Source organism: Podarcis filfolensis (assembly GCF_964270895.1).
Source record: "Podarcis filfolensis genome assembly, chromosome: Z".
Lineage (NCBI taxonomy): Eukaryota > Metazoa > Chordata > Lepidosauria > Squamata > Lacertidae > Podarcis > Podarcis filfolensis.
The window spans coordinates 42,107,771-42,129,251 of NC_139617.1; the positions used below are offsets into that span (position 1 = coordinate 42,107,771).

General features: G+C 42.9%; 1 protein-coding gene across 5 annotated transcripts in view; it reads right to left on the reverse strand.

Annotated features, from left to right (window-relative positions):
• Window positions 1–21,481, reverse strand: part of WHRN (whirlin) — a 115,982-nt gene that overhangs the window by 55,312 nt on the left and 39,189 nt on the right. For 4 of the 5 annotated variants that reach the window (XM_083597254.1, XM_083597252.1, XM_083597255.1 and 1 more), the window contains exons 2-3: window positions 21,157–21,372; window positions 5,829–5,954 (exon numbers count right to left, since the gene is read on the reverse strand). In XM_083597254.1, coding sequence (XP_083453380.1) covers window positions 5,829–5,954; window positions 21,157–21,372 — 342 coding nt within the window. The remainder of the gene's footprint in view (window positions 1–5,828; window positions 5,955–21,156; window positions 21,373–21,481) is intronic. The other variant, XM_083597256.1, reaches the window with a different exon arrangement.

A 21,481-nucleotide genomic window follows, 5' to 3' on the forward strand; every position in this document is an offset into this window, starting at 1 on the left:
AGGCCCAAAGGCATGCAGGTCTGTCAGGAGGGAGGGGATATTTTAAGAGCTCAGTCTGCAGTTGCTTCTGGATTGTCACATTGTGGGAGGGATTCAGTTGCATACCAGCAAATTTAGATTTGCACAATTAAAGCGATCAGAGTGATCTTATGCTCTTTTGCAATGAACACACTTCTGAAAAACTGGACCTTTTTCAGTAAGGAAAGTGACAGGGAAATTGACTAGAAAGTGTGAGATAGGGAGGAGGGCAGAAAACCAGTTCAATTTGCATTTAAAGGTGAACATACCCAATTTTGCTTCCTAAAAGATTATGCAAAACTAAACACAGCCATCCTTTGAATTTCACACCTCTCCACGTCTTGCAAAGCGGTTCTCTGGCAATGTAGTACGTATAAAAATTGATTTACTAGGATAAAGTGTGATACAAAAAATGCATCACATTTGCTTAGCTAGAACGTGTTCTTGAACTCTGACAATGTTTTTTGCTTGCTGGAATGGAGGATAGAGGTGTGTGAGTGCGCGTATCTACTGTATAAAGGTAAAATTCACATCCATTGCTCTGTCCATCACAAGTATGTGGCCCCTTGAATGTTGCCCAGAAGGGAATATGGCTCATTGTACTAGAAGAATGTTGCTGTTGACCATCACAGACAAAATTAGGCCTTTGTTTGTGTGAAGTGATGGTGGATGCCAAGAATGCTGGTTACCACCCGAAGTGGCAGCTGAGGTCATGCTCTTGAACACGCCAGATATGCAGGAGTTTTCCAGCAGAGGAAATGAATGTGGAACATATTCCTGTATGGGCAAAACCCCCATACGTATCACAATGGAGGACAGCATAGAAGACATTCCAGAAGAAGCAGCTCCAATGCCCAAAGCAACCCATAATATTTGCCTAGCAAACAAAAACAGCACATCCTAAATATCCTGTAGGCAGAAAGTGGAAGTGTGAAAAGAAAAAGAAAAGCATATCACAGGAATTAGGCTGGGAGGATGGCCTCTAATTATCTCCTCCTTTTGGAAATGGAGATGAAAGGACAGATGGGGCGATAATGATACGTATTATGGTCAGCTGAAGTTATAAAATAGCTTGTTCACAGAAGGTTGTATTTGCACCAAGCCTGCAGTTATTGTTTTATGACTCTTGCTTGAGCATTATGGTGCCTGCATCTAATAGTTTGGCATTTTATGAAAAAGCAAAGGGGGGAAAAACCAGAGATCTGAGTGAATTGCGAAGAAAATAAGCAATTTCCTCCCAGGCAGCTGAAGGAGTATGGAGGTCAGATAGCTGTTTCAAGGGGAAAAACCCAGAAAATCATTGGTAAAAAGGATATCTCACCACCCACTTCAACCTAGGTTCCCTACTTTTTCTCCCAATAATCAAATTTGGAATTATGATAAATGGAGCACAGGATACAGCTTCCTGTTTCCGGTACGCCAGGAATGGGGTCACTCCTAACACTGTGGGAGAGAGACAGATGGAGATAATCAGATAACGATGGGGGAATTTCATTATCTGCATTCCTCTTTGGTTGGAAGAGGAACCAGGCTCTCATCCGCAGTTTGCCTAGCGGTTTTCCTTCCTATGGAAATATACAGATGGGAGCAGATATACCCCTGCTTTAAGTCATTTACATACTATTTACTACAAAGCTCGTGACGAAATGTCTGATTGCCGGAATGACCTCCGAGCATTGAACCACTGGTATATCACAAGTGGACTCTTTATTATTGCTTTTGAAATTGTTTAAGATAAAACCTATTTTGGAAAGAAACTACCTTTTATGGACATTTATTGTTTGTTTACAGATAGTTGCCTTGGTGATATTATCTCGTATCAATCGCCTTTAAGTTCAAACTGAATCAAATTTCTCCCTCATTCCTGCAAAGCGAGCTTGTTTGAATTTAAGGAAGAAGCATTGCAGTGATGCAACATTGGGAAGAAAGTACGGGCGAACAAATGCCCCCATTACCATTCCTTCTATTTTTGATGCTCAAGTGGTAGTTGCCATTGCATACATAACCAAAACAGTTGCACCCATCCAAAAGAAAATGGTATCAACAGACTTGAGGGAAACTCCTGAGGGTTTGCAAAAGTAGCACAAAAACTGGAGCAACTCAGTCAGATGGATGTGGTGCAAGTAATGATGAAGAAGAAGAAAAGGAAGAAGAGCCTGGTAATGTTGCAATGTTGTAACCTATTCTGGGATCATGTGGTGGTGTGGCTGTGTGTCTAAAAAATACAATTATAAATGAATGCAGCACAATGAGGAGTAAGAATGCTTAGTTGCTATGGAATGCTGATGGGCAGTGGCGTAGCGTGGGTTGTCACCACCCGGGGCAAGGCAAGTAATTTGCACCCCCTAACCCGTGGATTTGCGCCCCCTAACCCGTGGATTTGCGCCCCCTAACCCTAACCCCCAGATGTTTCGCCCGGTGCGGCCGGCCCCCCCAGCACCCCCCACGCTACGCCACTGCTGATGGGGTGAGAGTTGGGAAGGATTAAAAGACATGTTGAAGGAGCAGTGGAATAGAGAATCCTAGAAAACATACCCTCCAACATTTCTCCAATAAAAATAGGGATGTCCCATTCCATAATGATAATTTTATTATTTATGCCCTACATATCTTACCCCACTCTGGGCAGCTTCCAACATATATAAAAACATAAACATTAAACATTAAAAAAACCTTCCCTATACAGGATTTCCTTTAGACGGCTCAGGGGTTGGATAACTCTATACCCTCCAACATTTCTCCAATGAAAATAGGGACATCCTAAGGAAAAGTGGGACTTTCCGGGATCAAATCAGAAACCGGGACAGCTTCTCTAAAGCAGGGATGTCCCTGGAAAATAGGGACACTTGGAGGGTCTGAGAAAAGGGCATGGCTGGCTGGACCACCAAACAGAAGCACTTCACATAGTAGTGTTTTGTTACAGGACACCTTATTACATTCCATTATTCTTTGAAGAGAAATAACTCAGTGGTAGAGAATCTACTTTGCATGTAAAAGATTCCACGTTCAATCACTGGCATCTCCAGGGAAGACTACTGGGAGAAAAAGCCATGTCTAAAACTCCGGCGAGTCACTGCCAGGAACTGTAGAAAGTACTGAGTTAGACTGATCAATGATCTGACTTAATACAAGGCAACCTCCTATGTTAGTACTGTACATGGATAGTATTCCATGACTTGTCTGAATTTGGAGGTCAGTGGTACAGAATCTGCTTTACATACAGAGGATCCTAAATTCAATTCCTGACATTTCCAGGTAGTGTTGTGAAAGACTCCCTTTCTTAACACCCCCCCCCAAGAGCTGCTGCCAGTCAGTGTAGACAATACTGAGTCAGATGGTCTGACTCAGTATAAGATAGCCTCCTTTTTTGGGTTTGCTTCTGAATTCCCATTTAACTAGAAGAATGAGTTGCTCTTTCTTTCTTTCTTTCTTTCTTTCTTTCTTTCTTTCTTTCTTTCTTTCTTCTTTCTTTCTTTCTTTCTTTCTTTCTTTCTTTCTTTCTTCTCCTTCAGTTTATCTTTTGTCCCATCCCTTAGTCAGAATAGGTGTGGATTGATAAAACATTGCAAAAAAAAAAAGAAAACTAAAGAAATGATGTGATTTTACCTATGATAGAATCAGGGTCCTTTTTGCATGATATGCTTAATGGGCACATGCTCTCATGCACATGGGTAAAGCACTGCACAGAAAGAATCTTGATACGACTGCATGCCTACCCCATGCCTATGTACCTACGACAGCATCAAAGTCATTTTGTGCAGTGCTTTATAAATAGGCATATGCTCACATGCACATGAGTTAAACACTGCACGGAGAGAAGCTGCATGGGAAGACACCCAAGATTTCATTTTTTGTAAAGGTAAAGGGACCCCTGACCGTTAGGTCCAGTCGTGGCCGACCCTGGGGTTGTGGCGCTCATCTTGCTCTATAGGCCGAGGGAGCCGGCGTACAGCTTCCTGGTCATGTGGCCAGCATGACTAAGCCGCTTCTGGCAAACCAGAGCAGTGCATGGAAACACCATTTACCTTCCTGCCGGAGTGGTACCTATTTATCTACTTGCACTTTGATGTGCTTTCAAACTGCTAGGTTGGCAGGAGCAGGGACCGAGCAACGGGAGCTCACCCCATCGCGGGAATTTGAACCGCCGACCTTCTGATCGGCAAGCCCTAGGCTCTGTGGTTTAACCCATAGTGCCAATAATATAAACAGAGGGAAAAGACACTGATGGACTCTGAAACAATCAAAAACTTTGGCCAAGTGGACAATGCAGTGTTTCTTGCAAAATGCTACCCATGATAAAGAAAACATATTCACACAACGCCCCGATGCTAAACTACAAAAATGTACACAAAAACATATTTAAAATGCACTGATGTGGCCATCAATGTTTATGCATGATACCTTGCCAAACGGATTAGTGCAGGAGGCTTGGTTTGTTTCCATGCCACTGCAAAACACACCTGCCAGCTGCTTATGAATATGCAGCAGCCAATCCCTGCAGCAGGACTGTTGGGCTTGATTTATGCTTTACTGATTGATTTACAGTGTGTGTGTGTGTGTGTGTGTGTGTGTGTGTGTTTGTGTGTGCGTGCTCATATATATATATATTGCTCCTATTTCTCGAAAGAGACTCCATAAGACTAACAAACAGTAATAGAAAGAAAAGAAAGCAAACACAGTTCTTTAACTCTCCCAGTGCATTCAGATACATTTAACAATATCCTACCTGTTTAACAAATCCCAGCAGCTCAAAAGTACTATAACACTGAGCCAACTAAAGGCCTTTTTATAGAGCCAAGTCTTCACTGGCCACAAGAAGCAATACACTGATGGGGTGTGATGGTCCACGAGACAAAAGGTTTTATGCCAATTGACAGCAGCCTCACCTCCCTAGGTTGAAGGATTTGGAGCAAGGACCTAGATGATAACTGGAGCGTGTGGAGAGGAATGCACCAAAGGACGTACAAAGCTCCCAAGCCTTTGAGGACTTTAAAGGTTAAGGTAAAGGTAAAATGTAAGGTAAAGGACCCCTGGACGGTTAAGTCCAATCTAACTTGACTATGGATTGTGGCTTTCATCTCCACTTTCAGGCTGAGGGAGCCAGTGTTTGTCCACAGACAGCTTTCCAGGTCATGTGCCCAGCATGACTAAACTGATTCTGGCATAATGGGACACTGTGATGAGTACCAGAGCGCATGGAAATGCCGTTTACCTTCCCGCCGCAGCGGAACCTATTTATGTACTTGTGCTGTAAGCTTTTGAACTGCTAGGTTGGTAGGAGCTGGGACAGAGCAATGGGAGCTCACCCTGTTGCACTGACTTGAACTGCCAACCTTCCGATCAGCAAGCGCAAGAGGCTCACTGGCTTAGACCACAGCACCACCCACTCCCTGTTTTTTTACCTAAAGGTTAAGGCCAACACCCTGAATTGACTTGAACTGATCAGTGGGTCTCAGACTGATTTCCCACTGCAAAAGTGTTGCAGAATCTTTCTGTCTACTAAAATAATACTAGTTCCTGGAACCTAAGAACTGTTTTGCTGCCCAGTATCTCAAGAGAAGAGTTTGCTACTTAAAGAAGTGGGGGAGGGAAATACTCCTTTGGTTTGTAGATGTCAAATAAATGGCCTATAATGATGTCATGAAGGGAATACATGAAGCTGCCCTGATAGAAGACATTTTGTCTATCTAGCTCAGTATTGACTGCACTGGCACTGACTCTTCAGAGTTGTGGGCCATTAGCTCAGGGCCAGTGGTTTGGTTTCCCATTCTTGCACCATGTAATACGCACTTTTAACCAGCTGCACTCACCTTCAAGCCAGTGCTTTCTGCTTCAGAGCCCTTGTCCACACCTGTGATGTAAATCCCAAGAGCATATTCGGCTCCTCCTCGGATCATGAGGCCAAGTGATCGCCCTTCATTCAGGACCAGATTCACCTGTGCCAAGGAAATAATGATGAGTTTTGGAGCTCTATAGGGACACACAGAAGGTTGTGTCCAACAACTACTCTGAGCAGATACATTGGATTTAATAAAGATGACAAGCTTAAGTCCACTCTTTTCAGTTGGTCTACTCTGAGTAGAACTTAATTGGCTACAACCCATAGTTGTTGATATGCATGTGACCTGGACCCAGCTCTCTATTTTATTCAGTACCCAGGATTTTGTATAATATCTTGTTTGGGCAAACAAGAATAAGAGATGGCTGTGACTACAGGGTTGCGAAGGTGGGGACTCAGAACTAACAGAACACCATGTCTATTCAGAAGTCAAACTGAATTTGATGGGGCTTACTGTTAGGTACATGGGGTTAGGATTCTATCCAATTTTAGTCCTACTCAGAGTAGACCCATTGAAATTGATGGGCATGACTAACTTAGGTTCATTAATTTCAGTAGCTCAACTTTGAATAGGACTTAGTTGAATGCAACCAGTGCTTTTTTCTGGGGGGACGCAGGGATAAGCATACCCCTAAACATTTTGTGAATCTTTGTACTTTTGTTCATTTACTGTATTTATTTTTCCCGATTTGAACTATAAAATGGTGATTTTCTTGAGTCAAAATGAGAGTACCCCTAAACATTTTTATTTTTAAAAAAGAAAAAAAAGCACTGGATGCAACCCAATGTTATTTAAATACTTAAGAGTGGATTCTACTAAATTTTATTCAAAGCCTATCAGCTGATATTAATGTACATGAGTAAGTGAGGTCCATTAATTTATATAAGTCTACTCCGAGTGCAGCTTAGTTGAATACCAGCCTAATACCCTGCTTTGCAGTCCCATGATTCCTTGTTTCATATATGGCCACCCAGCCACTTTGAGCTTTGGAACTTGCACTGTTGTAAGTGCCACATGATACTCATTCCACACCAATCTTTTAGTGCGGCACCACCCATGCTTTGGTGCTCCCTGCCTATGGATATCAGGCGGGCATCTTTACGGCAATCTTTTTGGTGCCTTAAAGTTTGAAAGAAAGAGAAATGAAAATTGACAGATTTGCCCATCCCTAAAGGAGAACCAGGTAAATCACTGCTTATTGGATTTACTCCATTTTACGTTCTCTTAAGCCCTTCTTGTTCTGTAACTCTTGAAACCTTCTCCCTCCAGCCCCTTAATAAAGGTCCACAATTTGATGTGGGCCACAAACTGACCAAGTCTTCCCCTCCTACCCGTACTGCCTTGCACGTAGAAAACTGAGACAGCGGAAAGAATCACACAGGTGACCCTCAACAGCCCCTGATGGAATAAGCAACAAAGGTTGGCAGCATTAAAGGATCCAGGAAGAGGAAGGCAGCTGAGCAGAGAAAGAGAAAGAGATTAATTATACAGGAAGTATCTCATCTTCCTTATATGAATGACCATCCTCCTTACAGATTTTCCATAGGCATCTGGTTGGCTGCTATGAGAACAGGGTGCTGGATTACATGAGCCCTTGGCCTCATCTAGGAGCCAGGATCTTCTCACAATTTTAGCAATGAAGAAAGATGGTTGCTTTCACATCCTGCCTTTGGGTTTGCTGAAGGCATCTGTTTGGCCGCTGTGGGAAAGAGGATGCAGGACAAGATAGACCTTTGGCCTGATCCAGCAGGGCCCTCTCTGATGTAATTAGGGTGTATTGCTATGTTATATGTGATATGGATCCTTGTCCTTTGGAAGGGAGACTAATGATTGCTCCTTTCCCTCTCTCCAGATGGTTCATAAACTTTTTATATACATAACATTTTTTTATTGGTTTTACTAAATTTTATACACTTTAACTTTATCCATTTCAAACATTAAAATAAAAGGTTCTGCTGAACCTTCGGACCTCCTTCCCTCCCTCCATGGGTTCCATATTCAAGATAAAATTTTCTGCGTCTTTTTCCTTCATCCATCTGTCACCATACTTAATTCCACATTGCAAGTGTCATTATATCCCTGCCTATGATTTTAACTGTTTACAATGGTCGTTTAAGTAAATTAAAAATTTACTCTAGTCTTTTAAGAATACTTGTTCTTCCTGGTTTCTGATCTTCCCTGTCAGTTTCACCACCCCTGCATACTCCATCAGTTTAGTCTGCCATTATTATTTTGTTGGTAGTTCTCCTTCCTTCCATCTCTGGGCTAGATGGTTCATAAACTTCTGTTGTGTGCACCTCCTTTTTGTAATGTAAAAACAGAAGAGGAGCCTGCTGGATCAGGCCAATGGCCCATCTAGTCCAGCACCCTGTTCTCAAACTGGCCACCCAGATGCCTGTGGCAAACCAGCAAGCAGGATTTGAGCACAACAGCACTCTCCCCTCCTGAGGTTTCCAGTAACTAGTATTCAGAGCATAGTCATCATGGCTAGTAGCCTTGTCCTCCATAAATGTGTACAATCCTCAATAAAGCTTTCAGAGTTGGTGGCCACCATGGCCTCCTGTGTTAAAAAGTGCTGCATGAAGAAATTCTTTCTTTTTTATCAGTCCTGTTTCTTATATCTGTCCTATCCCATCCCTACATTTACCTGGTTGCATCAGAGCTCTGAGAGCAAGGAATTAAACTTTAGTTATCTCTAGAGTGTGATTAATGCAACAAAGTCCTCTACTTACAGTATGAATATGAATATGCTCTGCCTCAAGCATGCAGGGACTGTAAGTCCTGGTTGGAACGGAAAATGCTTTTAATTGCATTTTCAGTCAAACTAATATACCTAAGGCTCTCAGGAGAAAACCCCAAGCAGATCTGATTTCTATTAGAATTCAGGCGAAGTACGGCTTCAGCATACAGAAACATTCCCCCCCTTTAAATAATACTGCACAGCATATGCCTTATTGACAAAACGCTGCTGTAGGCTGTGAGCTCTCCGAGGAATCAGATAACTAAAGGAGTGAATTTATTTCTCTTTAGACTTGGGAGCAATTATCTTGGTAAAAATAGATGGAAGAATTATGAAGTCTTTCCAGGAGGCTTGTGATCGCAGAGGCAGACACCTCTTTATTGCAAAGTTGGAGACAGGAGTGCATTAATCCCATATTAATTAGAGAGTTTAGCAGCCAGTATGTAATAGAGCAGAAGTAAAGACATGGGTATGTTTGATAAAAGAGGTAATCGTTTGTTTTTGAAAATGCTACTCCTATGATATTCATGGAACTGTATGCAACGATAACATTCAAGGAAAAGGATTTAATGCTTATTTGGTTGTGATAGTGGCTTAGAAGAATAGACAGGAGGGATACAGATTCCATGGAGCTGTCATCACATGTAACGAATTATCAGGAGCTTGGAACCATGGGCAGTGGGCATTATTGCATTTTAATCTTGCCCTTTTCCCAAACAGTTCAAGCTGGTGTACACCAGTGGACCTGATCCTTAATACCCCCTACCATGGTTCTCTTCACTGTATTTCATCCTCACATCAATGCATTTGGGTATGTTAGGCTGAGAGAGAGAAAGAGAGAGAGAGAGAGAGAGAGAGGGTGGCCTAGGGTAACCCAAGGAACTTCATGGTTTGCCCAGTACCACTCCAGCTACTTCATGACAGAGGCTCCACTAGTATGCACCTGTAGCAGTTGACAACTGGCATGACCATGGGAAGCCTGGTAAGAGCAGATCTGAACACAAATCTCCTTGTAGTGCAAGCATTGTCTCTAGAATTATGTACCTGTGGTTGACAGCAAATGGGCAGGCAAACAAAAGGCAAATATACAGGGAATCTAGCAGTGGACACTCACACCTGGACCTTCTTGCTCTAAGCAATACATCCCACTTACTCTGCCAGCAAGTACAGCACTGAGTTAGACACTTTTAGATTATGGACTTAAGAGGGGTTCTCTTATTTAGATGGCAGGGTATGTCCCTTCACTTACTTCAAAATGTGGCGTGTTTGCCCTCCCCTTCTCCTCATTCTGCAGAATAGGGCCCTGGGCTTCTGCTACCAAAGTCCTGCCCTGATAGCACAACAGAGTACACATCAGTGGCATTCAGGAAAGTGCATGCATATTTAGCCTGGTAGTGCAGAAGTGTAGGGTAGGGCTGGAGAGCCTCAGGCCTGGGGCCCAGAGATGACCTGACAGATCTCTCTGTCTGGCCCTCACAACTCTCTCCTGGCTACAAGTCCTTTCCCAGACCACATTCCCCCTGGCTTTGCTTTGGGCCTTCCCTGGTGCCTCTTGCTTGGCTGGAGGGGGGTTACAGAAATGTGTGTGTGTGTGTGTGTGTGTGTGTGTGTGTGTAGAAACTAGCCTACTGTACAAAGGTTAAATGTGTATTCTGCTTATGTGCTTTCCACAGACATCTGTTCGTACATTGTGAAAACAGGATGCTGAACTAGATGAGCCATCAGCTTGATCTATCAGGGTTCTTGCAATGTGCTTCCATTGCTTTGCCCACTTTTGGCTCTGGCCCTGCACACCATCCTTATGTGTCCCTCAGAAGTTTGTCAAGAAGGGCATGGAGGCCTTGGGCTGAGAATGATTCTGCACCCCTAGCCCATGGGATAGTTGTCTCCTTCAGTGATGAGCAGCTGACAATCAGGGAGTACAGCTGATTTCAGAGGACTGGAATTTATGGCCAGCAGTGGCAAAGGATTGGATTTAAGAACATCAGAAGCAGGGTCAGCCCAAGACATTTTGGCACCTGAGGCAAAACACAAAATTGTTCCTCCCTCCTCACCAGGGAAGGGGTGAGTAAAGCTATGCACCAGGAATAAGTGGGGAATAAAGATCCACACTGAGATCTGCTGTGTCTGAGGAAGTCACCTCACTTTGCCTCATGGGTGGGCTGGTCCTGGACAAAAGAGACTTGCTGGATCAGCATCCTGTTCTGAACAAGATGCCCATGGGAAGCCCACAAGCAGAACCCAAGCACAAATACACTCCCTTTTCCTGCACTTTCCTGCAAATGGTATTCAGGAGCATTGCTGTCTTCTGAGAACACATGGAACCCAAGGTCAGGAAGATTACTCTACAGATACAATATTATCACTAGCTTCATATTCCTGCAGTTCTTTACCTGATTAACAGCTGTGTTGATGTAGTGGGGCAGGTAGCTAGCACCTGAACCACATACTCCAGATTCAAGCCCCTGTAGCATAGAAGGTAAAGAATTGTATGTGCCTAGCAGAACTAGATAGTGCTTGGTGATGGGGTGCAGGTGTGGATGTTAATACATCCACTCTCATTCGCTGGATCATCACCTTGTCATGGTGAGTAGGCTTGCATGTTCCTATGACCCTTGTGAGTGAAGCCATCGGGAGTCTCACATTCCCAGCAGGGTCACCCAAGACAGAAGTTCAACGAGGAGGAGCTAGACAAAAAAATGATCAATGGCAGAGCAGGCGGATGGTAACAAGCGGTATGTTACAATGGCTGTGAAGGTGGATGAAGGCTGCAGCAGATATGAATCTACAGGTCGTTGTGGTACTCACGCCATCAGAATAGAGCCTTACTGCAAAGACTGAGCGTTGGTCAGTGTGCACTGATCTACACACATAAAAAAAATTAACACACAGGCATCTTCTAAAAACCCATCCCAAAACCAAAAAAATCCCATGGCGATTGGCAAATGGTAACAGGGGCAGGACCATGAAAATCTGGAATCCCCTAGTCATGAACCAGCACATGGGTGGTGGATACAGATTCAGTTGCTCTGACTCAAGGAATGAGGCAGTTGAGCAGCTCAGCAACTGTATGCATGACTGAGCAGCCCTACTTAGGATCCACTCTGCTCATCACCAAAAGGAGGATGGGCTAGACCCCACTGTGGAAGGACGTGTGGATCCAGAATTGGTCTCCACAGTCACTTACGGATTCACTGTTAAGACTGTGTTCATGGAAGACAGTCTTACTTAGCTATGAGTGATCGCCAAAGAAGAAAGAAGAATACATCCCATGATTCCTTTGTGCTTCCAGCTCACCATTGGATGATCTACCTTCATCCACCTGATGTCAACGCTGCCAAGCAGCATCAGCTTTGGGGAAGGGCTGTGGTTGCAGCTTTACATGCAGAAGGTCCCAGGTTCAATCCCCAACATCTCCAGGTATGGCTGGGAATGCCCGCTGCCTGAAACCCTGGAGAGTCACTGCCAGTTAGTGTAGACAATACTGAAGTAGGTGGATGAATAGTCTGAGTTGGTATATGACAGCTTCCTACATTAGTAAGATCTGATCTGATCACCTAAACAATGCTGAGAAACTAGGCAACTGATGCCACAGAGAGAAAGAATGGAGGGAACTGTTAGGAACATTCCTCTCACTCTGACCTTGAATTGTACCACTGATGTACTCAGCTCTGAGCATGCATACACCAGAAGTGTGCAAAAGAACTCCTAAGAATCCTGAATAACAAACTGAGGCAGGGTGCCTTGGAGGGATTTTAGACTATTACAAGGCAAGGCAGGCTCTGTAACAAGGTGGGCACCAGTTTAAAAGCTTTGTGAAATTTGGCAATCCAGACATTTAAAAAGAAGCTGCAGACAAGTGTGAGTGAAAAGTGAAACAATGATTCTGAGCTTTATTGTGGGGGAGGTGAAAAAGGAACAACCTTGCAAAGCCAAAAACTTACATCATTAGCTTACACATTTGGATGAAGAGCAAGGAGAGAGACCTTCTTTTTGACTGACAGGTCTAGGCTGCAAATGGAGGAAATTGCCAGCTCTCCCCAATCCAAGTGGCTTGCGAAAAAGAGCAAGTCTGCAAGAGCAAATGAACGCTTGTCTCTTCCATGCTTAAGGAGGGGAGAAGAGAGATCAGTGGATTATGACATTCAAGTCAAGTATGTAAGTGCCTAGCACAAAAGCCCATGGACCTATTTGTCTATTTGTTTCTTATCCAGGGCTACATTTCAAGGGTAAGTCTGCAGTTTTCTCACTGATTGCCCACAAAAAACACTCAGCAAGTCTCAGGCCAGAGCAAGGCTGAAAACTGGCCACACAACCATCATGTAGCTCAGAACATAGTTACATTGAGGAATTTCTTTTATCTTAGATTTCATTTTATATGTATACATATATATGGTAAAGGTAAAGGACCCCTGGATGGTTAAATCCAGTCAAAGGTGACTATGGGGTGTGGTGCTCATCTTGTTTTCAGACCAAGGGAGCTGGTCTTTGTCCACAGCAACTTTCCAGATCATGTGGCCAGCATGACTAAACCACTTCTGGTGCAATGGAACACCATGACGGAAACCACAGCGCACATGGAAATGCTGTTTACCTTCCCGCCGGAGCGGTACCTATTTATCTACTTGCACTGGTATGCTTCCAAACTGCTAGGTTGGCAGAAGCTGGGACAGAGCAATGGGAGTTCACCACCATCGAGCGGATTCGAACCACTGACCTTCCAATAATTATTAAGATCAACCAAATGCTTCACGTGGGGGAGGGCAGATTCTGTTTTCAATGGATGTATTAAAAGGTCAAAGAAGGAATCAGTTAGACATGTGTAGGGAAGATGTTCCATAACTGAGGGACCACAACAGAGAAGGAGCTGTCCATGGCAGCCAGCTACCTAAGCTGTGACAGGTGAGGGCACCCACAACAAGACGTCATCTGATGATTCTAATTCATGGACTTGTTCATATGGGAGAAGGTGGTCACTCAGAATCCCAAACCACCCTATCCTGTATGTACCATACTGTCTGTCTCTTACTGCAGACCCAGGCCATCCAACCTGAGCTTCCACAGCTACTGCCCACCTTGAACCATCACCAGCAGGACTGGCAACAGAAGCAGCAGCTATGTTCTGTACTCATGATAATATTTTAGTCTCTTCTTAATTGTGCTGTTTTAAATGTGCATTTTATATTTGACTTCCTTTAGTATTGCTTTCTTTTGAAATTTTAATATATATATATATATATATATATATATATATATATATATATATATGTATATTTGTTAACTTATCTGCATTTAATGTGCAAATTGTAGTTCTTTGTAAGGTTCCATTTTGAAATCTTCAAGTTAATATTTTAGTTTTTTGTTCTGTTGCTTTGAATGCATACTTTATATTTTACTTTCTTCAGTAATGCTTTATTCTGGAAGTTTTATTTGATGCTTTAATGTAGGTTGTAAATTGCTTTGAGTTTTTTTCCTTAAAGATATAAAGCAGTATAGAAGTAAAACTATTAATGCTAATACTAATAAGACTAATACTAATGATAGCAAACTCATTCTCCAAGTGGGGATCGTTAGGAATCCAAATTCAGCTCCATCCTTGCCAAGAGAATGAGCATTATTAGCTGATGTGGGGAAATCCCAAGATCTGCAGAAATACAAAGACTCTGTAGGGGGAAACAGACCATGTAGAATGTTTAGTAGTTACGGACTGCTGACTGGTTGAGTGGGGCATAAGGGCAGAAAACTGGAGAGGGCAAAATCAATGGAGCATTCTGGGAAAGGGCATGTGCTGCCTGGTTTGAATGCTGAACAGGAGCACTGCACACTGCAGTGTTTTGTCCAGGCACATATTTTGGTATGAGCGGCAGAATATCCCACAGGCACCTCTCCCTTGGCTGTAAAGAAATACAATTATAATAAATTAAACAGTTGGCTGCCCTTTCATGATGCCCCAAATGACTTGCCGGAGGTGACTGCCTCACTCTGCCTCATATTAAAGCCAGCCGGTTAGAAACATTTTTAAATAGACAATTGCTTATATGATTTGTGCAATCTTTCCTGAGGCCCCGGTCCAGGGTGGTACATCAACCTATTTAAATCAATCTACATCTCTGCCTTCAACCCTGCTGGGATGTTTTGCATTTTGTTGGTCTCCTCTCACCTCTTAACTTGCATTCTGGACTCCTGTAACCTCCAACACATGCGGAAGGGAAGAGGAAGAGGAAGGGAAGGAAGAGGATGGAGAGAAGAAAGGAATGGAGCAGAATAGCTGTGATTAATGAAAATCAGAGGCAAATAAGGGACAATTTAAGGAAAACTGAGGAACAAAGACCTGGCTAAATTCATCTGGAGAGGTAAAAAACCAAGAATAAAATTTAAATTATTAACAGAAATTAGAGACAGAGGTGGTTTTGCAGTCCCAGATCTTAAACTATATTATGAAGCAACAAGCTTCATTTGGCTCAAAGAATGGAAAACATTAAAAAACACTAAAATATTAGACATAGAGGGGTGGGATAACATCTTTGGATGGCACAGCTATTTGGAACATAATAAAGTGAGAAACCACAGAGGGTTCCTTAATCATATAGTAAGGAAGGCCCTATACAAGGTTTGGGAAAGATACAAAACACTTTTAGAGCCCCAAACTCCATGGTGGCTTTCACCAGAAAAATATGGATAATAATTGGCCAGTGTATAAAGATTAATTGGAAGAACAAAATGATCAATTAAAATGGAAAAAATATGAAGAACTTAAAAGGCTAGGAATTACCCAGCTACAATACCATCAAATAAATGCAATTTTTGAAAAAGATAAAAAAAGAATGGATTTGAAAACAAAATTACAGCGCTAGATAAGGAACTGTTACAAGATAATAAGAAGACATTATCAAAAATGTACTAAAAATCACTGAAAATAATGAAACATTGTTTGTGGTGACGATGATGATGATGATGATGATGATGATGATGATTTTAAGCTCATGAGCATTCATCAGTATTTTAGAGTGGGTTTCTCCTAATATACACATTTGCACACAACTTTTGCTTCAGACATAGACATTTTCTTTATATAATGCATTTATTTTGGTGTGCTATTTTCATGTACAGTGGTACCTTGGTTTAAGAACAGCTTAGTTTATGAACAACTTGGATTAAGAACACTGCAAACCCAGAAGTAGGTGTTTTGGTTTGTGAACTTTGCCTTGAAAGCAGAACATGTTCCACTTCCTGTTGAGTGAGATCCATTTGTAAATTGAGTCCCCCGCTGCTACGGGAAAGCACGCCTTGGTTTAAGAACACTTTGGTTTAAGAATGAACTTCTGGAATGAATTAAGTTCATAAACCAAGGTACCACTGTACTTATGAATTTTAATGCACACTTTACCACAGTACACATTACTCCACTGGAGAACTGCATTGCATAATTCAGAGTAGCATGAATTTCAAAGGATGGCTGCATTTTGGTTCTCAGTACAGTGGTACCTCGGGTTAAGTACTTAATTCGTTCTAGAGGTCCGTTCTTAACCTGAAACTGTTCTTAACCTGAAGCACCACTTTAGCTAATGGGGCCTCCTGCTGCTGCCGCGCCGCCGGAGCACGATTTCTGTTCTCATCCTGAAGCAAAGTTCTTAACCTGAAGCACTATTTCTGGGTTAGCGGAGTCTGTAACCTGAAGCGTATGTAACCTGAGGTACCACTGTATTGCTTCAGAAGTGTGCATTAAGGTAGAGTTGCCTTTAAATGTGGGCTGAATTGAATGTTTATCCCATCTCCCAAGGAGAGGGAACAGGACACTACATGCAAAGAAGAAACAAGATTTTCTTAGAACTCCTTGGAATCATTCTGATGAACATGACAGCTGGGGTGTTGTGCTTGTCCCCTGAAGGGCAATGGGGGGAAGCTGGCAGAAATCTTCCGCATTTTTTGTTTTGCTACAAACATATCCTAATTCTCTTGCTGAGTCACACTCCCGCCTTTTGATCACAGCCACACACACAAAATAAAAATCTTTTGCTTGTCACTTGACAGAAGTGAACCACCTCTGTATTAACATCTTGCTGAGCAGCCTTCACTAAGAACTTCTTGCCATCTCTGCAGTAGCTTTCCCTTGCACTGAATGCTGATGAAATGCTGGATTTAAAAGAAGAAGAAAATAAAATATTGATTCTTTAAAAACTTGCCAACCTAATTTGTGTTCTGCATACTTTGCTAGGTTCCATGCTTCAAATCTGGGCAACCTTCCTGGAGGGCAGTACTTGCAAGTAGTGGGCAAGAGGAGATGGAGCAACAAATGCAAATTTTGTGGGGGACTGAATCCAACAATGCATATTCTTGCTGGTTAGTAAGTTTACACAGACATAGACATAGACATAGAAAATGTAATTGGTAGAGAGGGTTCTGTGTGATATCATTTTCCCTTCTTTCCTGGGCAAAGTGCATATGTAATTTACTGCTTCTCTCTCTCTCTCTCTCTCTCTGTCTGACTGACTGACTGACTGACTAGCCATAGGGGCAGACATGTCCTGTGTTGCTCCAGTCCCAGTCCCAAGCCTGAGACTGGTTTTTTTTTTACTGTAAATATAAGTATTTTACCTGCATAGCTTTTACTGCTGATATAGCTAAGAACCAATACAAGACAACTGAGTAAGTAAACTATATTTTAAGCTTACTTTCCAGTCTGTTGTTTGCTTCCTTTGCTAAGTGGGGTAAAATGAGACACTGAAGTCAGTCTGCTTTGCAGCTGGACCCTGTGGTTTCATTCAGAAACATTACTGCCTCTGACTATGGAGGCAGAGCATAGCTAGTCATGGCTAGTAACTGATGTTAGCTTTATCCTCCATGAATTTATCCAATCCTCTTTTAAGCCACCCAAGTTGGTGGCCTCAGCACAACACAGGCCAGTCCTGTTTTACAGCTGCCCCTTCTCCAAGAAAAGTGGAGTGAAACCAGTCTCTTCCAAAGCTTAAGAACATAAGAGTCAGGAGAAAGGCACATCTAGTGCACCATCCTGTTCTCACAGTGGTCAGTGAGATGCAGCAATGGGAAGCCAACAAGCAGGTCCCGAGTGCTGTTCAAAACCATTTCCCCCAGATAATAGATGGTGGATAGCTGAACTGCTAAGGGAGCAGGCAGCATCCCTGCAACATTCTAACATCCAACAGATGTACCACATAGTACAGTCTTCCTTGGACTATACCACTTTAGCAAGCAGATGAGGGTGGTGTGGCATTTCAAGTTGACTCAGATCCTTGCTGTGAAAAGATGGCATATGAATATTTCCATCCTATGTTTTCTGCTGAGCTGATGGCTTTCTATATTCAGTCCTGTCCTCTGAGGGCTATACCACAGAAACATAACCTTCCTGAATATGTCATTCAACTCTAAGACTCTGCTTTTAAGTCTGTGATTCAGTCAAAGAATTCTATTCTCCAGGCAGGAATCAGAAAGCTTGATGGCTTCTGCAGGGGCATAAAACAAGAATACAGCGAAAGGAAATATTACTGGCATTTGTAAAACCTTTACTTAGTATTTACCAAGCCATCTAAAGCAAATGAATCGAAAAGAACTCACTCATGACTCTAACGTGATGTGTGAGAAATAATCTTGGATTGTTTCAAATGTGAAAGGGGATGATTAAATGTTCATCAGAGTCCCATTGAAATTCAATCCATCTTTGCAACAGGATTCGTACATCAGGTGCCAAATAACAAGAGCCTTCCTATCCAAACTTGGAAATACTCAGAGATAAATGTGTGGGTGATGGCAGAATTCTATTAATCTTTCTTGGAATATTGATCTTAAAAGATATATAGAAGTGAAATTATTTTTGCATGCTTTAATGTATGGGGAAGCGCCATAGCTCAGGGCTAGAGCATCTGCTTTGCATGCAGAAGGTGCCAGGTGCCATCTCCAGATAGGGCTGGGAGAGACCCCAATCTGAAACCATAACCAGCCACTGCCAGTTAGTACAGAGCAGGAGTGGGGAACCTCTGGCCTATGGGCCAAATTTAGATCAGTAGGATACACAATTTGGCTCAAAATGCCATTTTTGAAAAGCCACACATGCCAGATGTCAGGAGTGGGGCAGGTATCAATGTGGCTTCAAAGAAACATTCAGGAGCTTTAAGTGTCAAAACTGGCCCAGAAGGTACATACAGAACTGATCCATGGGGAAAAAGAGTTTCTCCATCCCTGGTGTAAACAGTACTGATCTAGATGCATCAGTGGTTCGACTTGGCACTTTCCTAAGTTTCCAGTTGGGGAAGTGGTGCATCTCAGTGTTAGAGCACTTTCCTTGCATGCAGAAGATACCAGGTTCAATCCCTGGCATCTTCAGGTAGGACTGGGAAAGAGCACCTGCCTGAAACCCTAGAGAGCCACTGACAGTCAGTGTAGGCTATACTGAGCTGGGTGGACCAAATGGTCTGACTCCATATAGGGTAGTTCATATGTTCCTACCTCAGTGGGGAAGAACCATAGCTCAGTGGGAGAGTGCCTGCTTTGCATGCAGATGACCCTAGGTCTGAAAACTGGAGAGCACTGCCAGTCAGTGTAGACAATATGGAGCTAGGGGGATCATTGGTCTGATTTGGTATAAGACAGCTTCCTATGTTCCTGTGACTGATTGTTATGAAAGAAGGCACAAATTTTGCATCTATTTCACTACTGAATAATTTCCACTAAGAAATATACCTACAACATGTGAGGAATAATTTATGAATTGCACCTAAATGGATTTGCTTCTGGCAAAGCTTTCCCATCGACCTGTTCTGTTGGTGTGGTCCCTTCTCTTTTATTGCTTGAGTATAGTTGCCATACGTCTGGAATTTCCCGGACGTACCCGCAACACGGCATTTGAAAGCAGTGTCAGGGCAGAAATCTCTTAAATATCCAGGAAAAGCTGGAACCCATGTTGGAAGTCTAGATTTTGGCAAATTTCCTTAAAAATAGCTCAAAAAATGTATTATTATTTTTTGAGATATTGCGAACAACAAACAAACACACACACAACTAAACAACTTTGGGCAAAAGTAAAAAAAAAAGCTCAAAAACTTCCCCCCCCAATTCACTTTTTGAAATATGGCAACCCTATAGAAGGATAGCACTAGAACTAGCCTGTTGTGGAAAGGTAATTTTTTTAATTTGTTGCTCCATACACTGCAATAATATATGCCATGGAAACATTCTTGAACATATTTTACCTGCTGAGTGGCAGATGTGATTTGGCATTTAGATCAAAGGTTCCCATAGTGGGCACTTGCATACCTGGGGGGTGGGAATGCAGTGGGAATACCTAAGGGAGTGTTAAGAGGCAAGGGGGTGGCAGTAGAGTGCTGGAGGTGTAAATGGCTGTCAGGTTTAGAAAAGCTGATATCACTAGATCACGTTCACCAGTTTTGTCGAACTAGTTAATTAAACTAAGTATTAACTGGATTTTTAATAGTGTGCAGTTAATTGTTACTGTACTGAATGTTATTGTGTTGTTATCTTCTGTACTGGGTTGTGCAAACCACTTTTTATAGGGTAGGTGGCAACAACTTTGGCCCTAAAAGTACAAAGACACAACTGCTGCTGAGGTTGCAAAGATGGGGTAGATACTGTTGCTTTAAGGGAGGTCATTCTCCACAGATTGAAACAGGAAAAATCTATGCCTGACAATGGAACAGTCCAATGTATTAATGGTGAACTCTTTTTCCTTATGCAGCCAAGGCAACTGTAACATCCATGCTCAAGAGAGAGGTCCTGGGTAGATAAGGGGAACGGCAAAGTTTGCAAAGGCTAGGAAAAGAGGAAATTCATGCTTGTATTTAAGTACATATGGACACCTCAGAACCACAAGCAGTACATTTTTCTTAAGGGTCAGCTCAGTTGTACCCAACTTGGCACCTTTCTTGATGTTTTGGACTACAACTCCCATCAGCCCCAACTGACAAGACTGACAGGATCTGTAGTCCAAAATGTCAAGGGCTTCAGGTTAGGGAAGATGTCAGTTCGTTGCTTTCCTATTAGGGGTACTGCCTTGATGTGTCCTAAAGCTAGCTGCAGAATATAGGAAGGCAACATTAAGGCCACTCCAAATGCTAAATTAAATTAAAATGTGGATGCTAGTCATAAAATAGCTTCTGTTTCTAAGAGAGACTCACAAAATAGTGTGAGCATGCCCCCTTGTCACCGCCCCCATCAGTGGGGGAAAGGGACCTCCACCAACCACCTCCACACTTGCTCCCAGGGAGAAGCTCTTTGCACCTCTCCTCTGTTCAGAATGAAAGGGAGGAAGGAAGGGTGTCTAGTCCTGGCACCCAAGGAAATATTGGTGTGTTCAACATAGGAGAGGCTGAGCAAGTGCAAAAAATCAGCTGAGCAGGGGCAGCTTCTCTTATGCACTGTGTATTTTTGAATGGGTATTTACTGAGACCATTCACAGGTCCCATAGGAGACACTAGTGGGCCCACCAGTGCCTTCAGGCACCATGTTGGCTACCCCCGGCATATAGCATACTAAGCAGAAGGGCTCCAGTGCTCACTGCCCACCTTTCCTGGTCTTTGCATCACCCACCTTTTTCTCGTCCCCTTCTTGCAGAAGTTGGAGGTGGCTCCTTTTCTCACTGTCCTTGTGTAGAGAACTGCTCTGGTGTTGGGGCAGGCCAGTTGGTGGAGAGACGCTCCTCCCCTGGGGGTCCACCCAGGTATAGATGTGGTTAGTAACATAGCCGCCAGGGATCCGCCCCACCGAGTGGACAGAGAGGTTCAGCTTCTTTGAGCCCTTGAGTGCCTGGAAACATTGAGGAAGAAATGGACACCAAGGTCCTCAATGAGATACGAGGCAATTTAAGGAAAGCAGAACTCCAATACCAATCAGGGGTCAAGCCCAATTCTAGGAA